At 51.0% G+C, this 10,040-nt stretch overlaps 1 protein-coding gene across 1 annotated transcript; it reads right to left on the bottom strand.

Annotated features, from left to right (window-relative positions):
* Positions 1-697: 697 nt before the first annotated feature.
* Positions 698-5,991, bottom strand: ACTC1 (actin alpha cardiac muscle 1). The gene is made up of 7 exons (XM_026480069.4): positions 5,894-5,991; positions 5,182-5,332; positions 3,664-3,988; positions 2,846-3,007; positions 2,506-2,697; positions 1,525-1,706; positions 698-1,023 (listed from the first exon to the last, which is right to left on the bottom strand). Exons 2-7 carry the CDS (start codon positions 5,308-5,310, stop codon positions 880-882), a joined length of 1,134 nt encoding a protein of 377 aa, XP_026335854.1. The 5' UTR covers positions 5,311-5,332; positions 5,894-5,991; the 3' UTR covers positions 698-879.
* Between the last annotated feature and the right edge of the window lie 4,049 nt (positions 5,992-10,040).

Below are 10,040 nucleotides of genomic sequence, written 5' to 3' on the forward strand. Positions count from 1 at the left end.
TCACCTCTCGCCAGATTTCATAGCCTTCACTGCACTCAATTCCAAGGTCCAAGATTTCAAAGGTATGAAGAGTCCAAAGACCTCTGTCCCACAAGTTAGTTACTGATGAGGCAAAAGGATCTGGCGTCTGTTTCCTCACATTTATTTCGAATAGGCACAATGGTCTTGATCTGTTTCGGGAGTATTCGGAATGGGACATGGCTAGACCTAACGGTCAGCCGGCCTCCATGTTTCACCATGAACATGCATAGCCCTCACGAAGACAACTGAGGAGTCTAGAATTGAGAATTTAAGCTAATCCATTTAAAATGATCTTTGACTTTCTCATTATTAATGTATTTGTGGTTTCTACAAAGTTATGAAAACAACTGGAACATATGCTACAACTTTCACTGTCATTCACAGTAACTAATCCCCAGGCATTGTGAAACCCGATTTCATGTCTCGATTATGTGAAGTTAAAGCTAATCTACTTTTCAGGTATGACATAGATTCGTGGTTCTATCCCAAAATGTAAAGTTGATATTTAGTGCGGTAACTCTCAGCTAAATGTCATGCCAATTCATCTGACGAACTTTGGGGTACTGTGATATTACAGTGCTCTGGGGGGCAACACCACGGGTATGTGCATTCACAGACTGAAGTAAGCCTACACTGACCCCACCCCATGCCTCCCAGGAAAAGAAAGAAGAGAGACTTTTGTACGTTGCAAGTCCTGGTTTGGTTTATTTATAAAGCAATAAATAGTAGAAGCACAAATAAACTGCACATGTGTAAATAAACTGTACAATGATTGATGAGAGATAAGGGAGGGTGGCTCGGGAGACTCCAAGGAGCGTAACACTGTCATCCTGAACGTAGACTAAGAGAGAAGGCACCTTAGAAGCATTTGCGGTGGACGATGGATGGGCCTGCCTCATCATACTCTTGCTTGCTGATCCACATCTGCTGGAAGGTGGACAGGGAGGCCAGGATGGAGCCCCCAATCCAGACAGAGTACTTACGCTCGGGGGGAGCGATAATCTGCGGAAAGAAAACAGAAGCTTCCGGTGAACTCTGACGCACCAGGCAACAGATCAAGCAACATGCTGGAGAGACGCACAGAAAAAAATGTGAGCTAGGAACTCATTGTAACGTGCAATATTTCACACCAAAAATTTAGATGGCGGAATCAAGTTTTATGCACTTTCTTCTGGCTCAGCCTATCCATTATCAAAGGCTCTACAAAGTAGAATTGTCCCACTTCTCTGAACTAGAGTATAATGCAGCAACGAGCTAAATGCGTGATGGAGGCTAGCCCAAAAGTTGGAGACTTTTAAAATGTGTTCAAAGATTTTGGGTATTTTTTTTTCTTCCAAGATCTATTATTATCCACTGCTTGAAAATGTTTTTAAAGTCTTCTATCTTGGGAAAAGTGCTAGAAAAGCTAAGAGGTAAAGTGTATAGGAGATGGGAAGCAAAGTGTGAGTTCTGCATGCAATCCTAAGACCTGCTTTGCCTCTCCCACCCACAGGGGTTCTTTACCTTGATCTTCATGGTGCTGGGAGCCAGTGCAGTGATTTCCTTTTGCATGCGATCGGCAATACCAGGGTACATGGTGGTCCCTCCAGATAGGACATTGTTGGCGTACAGGTCCTTGCGGATATCAATGTCACACTTCATGATGCTATTATAAGTGGTTTCATGGATGCCAGCAGATTCCATACCTAGAAATAAGTTAAAAAAAAAAAATCACAGTGCACTCGGGCCAGGGGCCCTGGGTGGAGGGAAGAAAACAGGACTCCTTTGTGTTGATAAACTGTCGCCCATTTGTCTCTGAAACATATGTTCTTCTTTAAGATATACTGCAAGGCGTTTGTGGAACAGGTGTCTCTAACAGTGCTGACAGTTAATCCCCAACAGACTGTCAAGACACAAACCACTGTGTTTAGCACCTGTTTGGAGCGAACGCTTGAAAACACGCATCAGATGTATGCAGCTATGCTGGAAAGGGTGAGACGCGCATTAGGGTTAGATCAATGCAATTTTTATTCATGGGCGAAAATCAGATCCTGACGAGCTTCCTCTTAGAAATCATTCCCGTGGCAAGATGTTTGGTAAAATACAAGGGTCCGGTTATACCGCGAGTATGATTATGGTTGCACTTAATGATGAGCAAGTTCAGACCAAGTGCAGCTGCTGGCTGATGGACTTCCTGGAATAAGTCAGCTTCTGAGTAATCATTCCTTTCCTGCAGACACAGATTATTCACTTACTATTCTGTCTCCTCCTTTATTTTGACGTGAAGTCAGCGTGTCATCCTGTAGCATATCACTGCGACAGAGCAGGATGGCCGTCCCTTTAATGAGCCATCAGGATCTGAGGCTGAGCTGTGTGGGGCTCTAAGCTATGGCTTCTTGTAAATCGAGGGCTCCTTAATCCTTCTTGACGGCGATCGATTTTACTCTGGGGACCCCTAGATTTCCAAGGAAGAGCTGTGACCCTGTGCCAGCCCCTACCACTCACCGATGAAGGAGGGCTGGAATAGTGTCTCAGGGCAGCGAAAGCGCTCGTTGCCGATAGTGATGACTTGGCCGTCGGGCAGCTCGTAGCTCTTCTCCAGGGAGGAGGAAGAGGCAGCTGTGGCCATTTCATTCTCGAAATCCAGGGCGACATAGCACAGCTTCTCTTTAATGTCACGGACAATTTCACGTTCAGCTGCAGACACAAAGGGTAGCAGAGTCAAGCTCTGAAGAATGAAGTCAACTGTGTGCGGGTAGGTAGATTCTCTGGTGGAGGGAGAAAGCGGACACGATGCTGTAGCAGACACACACACACACACACACACACACACACACACACTCACCGGTGGTGACGAAGGAGTAGCCACGCTCAGTGAGGATCTTCATGAGGTAGTCAGTGAGGTCCCGACCAGCTAGATCCAGACGCATGATGGCATGGGGCAAAGCGTAGCCCTCGTAGATGGGAACGTTGTGAGTTACACCATCCCCCGAATCCAGAACAATGCCTGTCGGGAGAAACAGACAGGAGCAAAGCAAATCCCTGAGGACACCACCGCTTTAGTTGTGTCAAAGCCCACTTCCAATCTTGGCTAACAGATACTCGCACTGGGCATGGATCCAGATCAAATTAGATTCCTCACACACAAAGAATAAAATGAGCAGAACGAGGGCTAAATCTGAACCCAGCAACAGCTCGCCCTTTCAAATATTGTGGTAGAAAAATGTCCCCAGGACACTTTCAAATGACCATCCCTTTTACCAGCCATTAACACATTATGGGAGCATCCACGCGTGTGTTCCTTTCCCCCCATCTAACTTGCACACGTTCTTTTTTGACTCAGACCCTGTAGGGAATGTCGGTTCTCCTTGGGGACGTGTGCCCAGGGGCTGTGTTGGTACGGAACACATACCAGCAACAGCTACATGCCAGATGCATACGTCATGGGCAGCCTTAATATGTGGCATCACATACTTTGGGAAAGGAAAGGCTCTGACTCCATGTGCTTTCAACTCGTAGAAATGCATGTGATCTGAAAGTACTGTTACCTCCCTCTCTTCTCAGGGACACCCTCCCAGGGAGCGTGAGGGAAGCTGATTCATAGCAAGGTCAGTGAGTTGGGAACGTGGTGAATCAGTGACCGTCTCCACAGCCCAGACATACCTGTGGTACGGCCAGAAGCATACAGGGACAGCACCGCCTGGATGGCCACATACATGGCAGGGACGTTGAAGGTCTCAAACATGATCTGGGTCATCTTCTCGCGGTTGGCCTTAGGGTTCAGTGGGGCCTCCGTGAGCAGAGTGGGGTGCTCCTCAGGGGCCACACGGAGCTCATTGTAGAAGGTATGGTGCCAGATCTTCTCCATGTCATCCCAGTTGGTGATGATGCCATGCTCAATTGGGTACTTGAGAGTCAGGATACCTCGCTTGCTCTGGGCCTCATCACCTACGTAGGAGTCCTTCTGACCCATACCCACCATGACTCCCTAGAAGAAGAAAAAGATGGGGAAATCAAGCTTCCACTATTTTAGGAATACAACTGATGTCTTATAAATTTACATCTAACTGCCCAAGTCAAGGAACATCTCATAAATACTAGAAATAATAAAAAATAGAAATTTACCCCAATTTAGAAATATCATTTAAAATCAATCTAGTACCTTCCCCCTAACCCCCACCCCAACACACACGCCCCAGTTACAGTTCTTTAGGATATAACTGGGGAGAGAGGGATGAAGGTACTTCACCAAAGAAGTACAGCCTCGCCTCATTTTAAAAATACCGTAACGCCTTCATTAAGTTATTAAGTTCATCACCCATGCCAACCAGGATATAAATGACTACACTGCAGAATGACTGAATTAACGACACATTGTATTTCTCCTAAGAAAAGATTTTGACGTTCACCAAGTGAACATAAAAAGATGGGCTGCTACGCCATTATCACTGCAGAGTGAATCCTGAAATCCAGCCGGCCCAGCGCTGTCCTGCGATACCCGTCAGCCACCAGCACCGACGGGCCCGGCTCTCCTCCCTGGCAGCCTGTCTGGCAGGGCATCTGGCAGAGCCAGAGAGCATGGCATCTCCTTTAATAAACAAGGCGGTATGTCACTACTGATCACCATGGCACTTGCTGCTGCTGTCACGCCCGGCTTCTAAAAAAGCAACAGCCCGGAAGCAGATAGGTTTACATCCTTCGGGAGCCCAGTGAGCCGGCTGTGAAGGAGAGCGAGGAATGTGGGCTGGGTCCTGGTTGGTTGAGAGAAGTTATATTGTTACAAGTCTTGGGGGGGACTGACAAGGGCCACCAAGTTAGAAACTGAAGTGTGTAAGGGGCAGAGAAGACGCTGAGTACTAAAAATGTAGGGCAGGGGCGCAGGAGAGAAGCTGCTGGCTTTTCTCAGGCAGTGGGACGCTTGGCGGGCCGCGTCCCTGCAAGTGGAAGGGGGCGAGTGTAGGTGGTTGGCGGTATGTTGCCGGTGGTGTGAGTATTGCTTCTCCGGGCTTGGATTTCAGCCAATCCATCCTTTCCTTATTCGACCTGAGCAGTTCACGGGACAGGAGGGTCAGGTGAGACGTTCCCTGGACGGCTGGACTGAGGAGCTGGCAGGCAGGGCGGGAGCGGGGCCGGGGACTGGCCCCGGCCAGACAGAGCAGGCCAGGCGGGCGGGAAGCTTACCTGGTGGCGCGGGCGGCCCACGATGGAGGGGAAGACGGCCCGGGGCGCGTCATCCCCCGCGAAGCCGGCCTTCACTAGCCCGGAGCCGTTGTCGCACACCAGAGCGGTGGTCTCCTCGTCGTCGCACATCCTGGCACAGCTTCGGCGGGGTCTGCAGATGGAGAGCGGGGCGGCCGGCGCTCAGTGCCCGCGGTGGCGCTGCCCCCCGCGCCCCGAGGAAGGGCCGGAGCAGGGGAGGAGGGTTGGGGCGGCGGAGGGAGCGCCCGCCGTCCCCTTCCCCTCGGGGCAGCAGAGGCGGGCTGGGAAGAGGCTGCGGACACCGAGGCGGACGTGCGTGGAGAAGGAGTCACCCTCTGCCCCGGGTGCAAGGACGTGCCGTCACCCCTTCGCAAGTCCTCCCCAGCCCTTCACAGCTTTGCCTTCCCGCACACTGAGAGCCCCACTGGGGCCCCACCCACACCCCCCGGCCAAGCCCCAGCTGGAGGGAAACGCGCACGAGAGCAGGGACCCCAGATGCCCGGGGCGGGGGGCCGCAGGGCTCGCGATCTGCGCGCCCCTCTTCTGTCACCACCCAGGACCAAACAAGTGAGAACTACGTCGGAAAGTGTGGTCTCCTCAAAAAAAAAGAAAAGAAAAGAAAGAAAAAAAAAAGCGGCGGCGCGGCCGGCTGGGGGGCCACGGGCTCGGGCGGGCTGGGCGGGCGCTGACTCACCGTCCGCGGGTCGGGCTCGGCTCGGCTCGGGCGGCAGGCGCTGGGTGCCCGGCGCGGGGCGCGCCGCTTTATAGTGCGCTGATGGACGGGGTCAGTTGCAGCGGCCGGGGGCAGGGGTGGGGGGCCTGGTCGGCCACCTTGCCTTATTTGGTCGCCTTCGCACCATTGAGGAGCGCCGAGGCCATTCATGGAGCCAAGGGCAGGGGAGAGGATCAGCCAGGGGGCTCCCAGACCATGTAAGGAAGGGGAGGGGGCAACCAGGGGGATGGCCAAATAGGGAGCTAGGGAGGGGCAGGCGGCGAAGGGTAGGGGGCAGGGGAAGACTAAGTGACGCCAGCTCACCTCCTCCCCCTTCTTGGATGGAGGTGCACCCTGGGTGTGCTGTGGGTTTGTTCCTCGCAGCCCCGCCAGCGTAAGACAATAAGCCACATACAAGCCGGAAGGCTTGGCCCTCTGCCCGCTGCTGAGGGGTCCTGACAGCTGGACCAGGGCGGCAGGGGAGCGACAGCAGCTTCTCATCTTCCACGACTGGGGACTGGAGGAGTAGAGCCCTGGCAGTCCTCGTGGACGCCAAGGGCATCACAGCAGCACATTTGGGGTCGCCAGAAAAGGGGGCACCTGGGACAGGTCACCCTTCTGGTCTAGTCCCCACCAGCTTGGATGACTTTTTACTCAGGTTGCTGGGGCCGTGCTCCTCTAGGTCAGAAAAGAGAGATTAACCAAGGCCACCTTGATCCCTAGCTCATGCACGGCTTAGGGTCTGGCTAGGGAAGAGGCAAAGAAGAACTGGAGTGAGAGCCTGGCCAAGTCTTGCCGGAGAAGGGGGCCAGGTTTACACCAGCATGGATATCGGGTAGCTCTCCTCCTGCTGCCGAGGTTTTGCTCAAACTTGGACTCCTGTCTTCAGGCCAGACAAGGATCCCCTGCTGCCAAAGTGAATGAAGGACCAAATGCCAAAAGGAGCCTGTGCGCTTGCTGGCGAACAGGTGAACATCTGTAGACTGGGGGGCAAAGGCCTTTACTTCAAGTGGAGACAAGACTGAAAGAGCAGTATTCTTGTCAAGAAGAGTTAGAAAAGCAGAGTCCGCCCCTCCCCAAACTGCAGAATTGGAATTGGCAAGATGTCCAGTTGAATCATATATGCATTAGAGTGTGAGAAGCAGTGGTATAACTGATATCAGCTCCTTCGTGGAAACAGATCTAGAAGGATCTTGGAACTTGGAGAAGGGGACGGAAAGATGACGTGAACTGGGGAAAGGGGAAAGGAACAGAGAGACATAAGGACCCAGATCTCTGATTTGCTCTGGGGTGCCCCGTATTCTCCGTTCTTGACTGGCACTTTGATTTTAATGCTTGTGTTTTCCCTCCCGCTCACACCAGTTAAAAATAGAAAACTGGGCACAGGCATTCATCTCTAGAGTGGTCTTGGATTGATATGCTGAGGAGGTCGACTGATTAGATACTTGTCCAGACTGGGGAATGTTGGGCCCTCCCCACTGAGCTCCCCAACCATGTTTGGGTTGGTCTGGAGAAGAAACTGTGGGGGCAGCTGGGTGATGGGGCCAGGTGAGGGGGTCTGGCGGGGGTCATGCCTTGCCACCCAATAGACCTTTTGTAAAGAAAATGCCCGTTGACAGGATGCAAAGAGCAGAACTGCCTCAGCTCAGACAGATGAAGAAGAGCCAAGAAAAAGGAGAAATGGGACCCGGGTACAGCCAGACAGCCCTGAGTTCAAATCCTACTTCTATCACTTACGGTGCATTTGGTCTCGGGCAAGTCACTTCACTTCCCTGAGCCTCAATTTTAGCCTCCAGAAAAGGACACAATAATGATAACTCTTTTCTGGCAGGGGTCATTAATTATCAAAATAATTAATTAGGGGCAAATGATAGCATCACATAGAAGATACAAAGCAAATTGTCACTATTACAATTCAGCAACTCAAATACTCTTGGAGGCAGTGACAGCTTTCTTTTTTTGAAGAACTGGGTCAATTTCATTCATTTACTGATTTCAGCAAATATTGATGGGAGAAGAACTGGGCTAGTCACAGGAATACAGTGATAAGTAAAGCAGAGCCGGGCAATCACAGAAAAGTCAGGGCCACTTACAGAGCATGCTGGGATGAAAAAGGAGGGAATCACGGGATGGTCATGAAAAGAGGAATCCAAAAGAGGGATCAGAGAAAGCCTTCTTGAAGAATATCATTTTGTTGTCTTTAAAGTAGAGTAGGGCGCACCTGGGTGGCTCAGTCGGTTAAGCTTTCATGCCTTCAGCTCAGGTCATGATCAGAGTCCTGGCATCGAGCCCCACGTCTGGCTCCTTGCTCAACGGGCCATCTCCTTCTCCCTCTCTCTCTGCTCCTTCCCCCACTCATGCTCGCTTTCTCAGTTTCTCTCAAATAAATAAAATCTTAAAAAAAATAAAAAATAAAAGAATAGGACTGAAATTCATGAACATTTGTGTGGAAGAAAATTTTGACCTGGGGAGTGGTGGCGGGTGGCAGATCGCCATGGTCACCGCCATTCGCGCAAAGGGAGCTCCTGGAAAGTCAGTGGATCCCTGAGCACGGAGGCTACTGACCTGAACCCTCTGCAGGTACTTCCAGGGCTCAGGAGGCCAATTCCAGCCGGTCTACCTTGGGATCAGTCTGCCCTGGGGGAGATGGGAAGGTCGGTGGGGCGCAGACACCAGTTTCAGGAGACGATCTAACCCCTTAAAATATTTTTAGACCAGTTTCATTTCTCTCCCACCTAAAACAAAACGTATTTTCATATGCATTATATTTATGGTAAGAAAGAACACTTTTTTCCCTTAAAGCTATATGATAGTTCAATATTTGTTCATTGTAATACTGCTCAATTACCACCTTTTAAGACTCCTATCCCTATTTTATAAATTTTAAAATCTAAGTCAATGGGAAAGTAAGAGTCAATGACTGATTTTCATTTGCTATAGTCTTTGAGGGATCCATTTAATTAAAGATTGGCTTCTGTCGCGTTTACCTTAGTATGTAAAAATGACTTAGCCTCGGTGGTGCAGTTTAGATTTTCCTTTTTTTAAATTAAAAAAATTTAAATTTAAAGAACTTAAAATTACCCTCTTAACCATTTAAAATTGGGCAGTTCGGTGGTCTTAAGTACATTCACACTGTGTGCAACCAATCTCCCAACTGCATTTTTTGATGCAAATTTTGACAAAAGTGACTTCAAAAGCCAGGGGAGGCTGCGTCGTTGTGCAGTTTGAGAAAGTCTGGTCTGTATCCTCTGAGGCGGGGAACCAGTGGGCCTCTTTGGCTAGAGGTCACAGAGATGAGCAAAGGGAAGAGGGAGGATCCAAACCCAGGCCCGGACTACACCCTGTTCTGACCACCACCCAGAATGCTTTCCAGTCTCCTTGGACTGCTGTGTCTCGGAGTGGAATGCTCGAACCACTCGCAGCCAAATGACCTGTTCCGCGGAGTAGAAATTCAACTTCCCGGGTTCCACCTTGGAAGATTGAATCTGCATTTTAAGTAAGTCACCACCTCTCTTCCCCAGGTGATTCACGGAGGAAGAAACTTGGCAGCCCTGCCTGGCTGTTTCTGCTCCTGCCCACGGAGCTCTGCCGAATGCTGCCCAAGCTGCCGGTCCTGGCCAGGGGCCAGCTTGGCTGACCTTGAGCATCCCAGCGGAATGGCAAAGCCGGGGTATGTCCCCAGGGCTCTCAAGGGCCCTCGAGGCCCTTCTGGGCAGGGACAGGCCATGAGGGAGACGTGCAGGGCAAGCTGAAGGAACAGAAGGTGGGACAGTTCCCGCTGCCCTTGCCTCGAGGGAAGCCTGTTTCGTCCACCATCTGCTGGGAGCGGCCAGCCTCCTCCCGGCACTGGGGGATTAACAGTCACTTATCTCAGCTGTCCCTCCACTGGAGGTGTCACAGTATTTACAGAGAAGCCAGAAACAGACTGAGCCACACTTAATTCCTCCCCGTGAGCCCTCCCCATCTCCTCTGTGGCCTCTCCTACATTCCTCGGGCTAGGAGGGAGACGCTCTTTCTAGACCAGACCAGGGGTGGGGGAGCCAGCCTTCCGAAACATTGCTATTTTCTTTCTCCTGCACATTTGTTCACTCCTACTGCCCTCTGGCTGGAGCTGGGTTTCAGTTTTCAT

Source organism: Ursus arctos, unplaced genomic scaffold (assembly GCF_023065955.2).
Source record: "Ursus arctos isolate Adak ecotype North America unplaced genomic scaffold, UrsArc2.0 scaffold_36, whole genome shotgun sequence".
NCBI lineage: Eukaryota > Metazoa > Chordata > Mammalia > Carnivora > Ursidae > Ursus > Ursus arctos.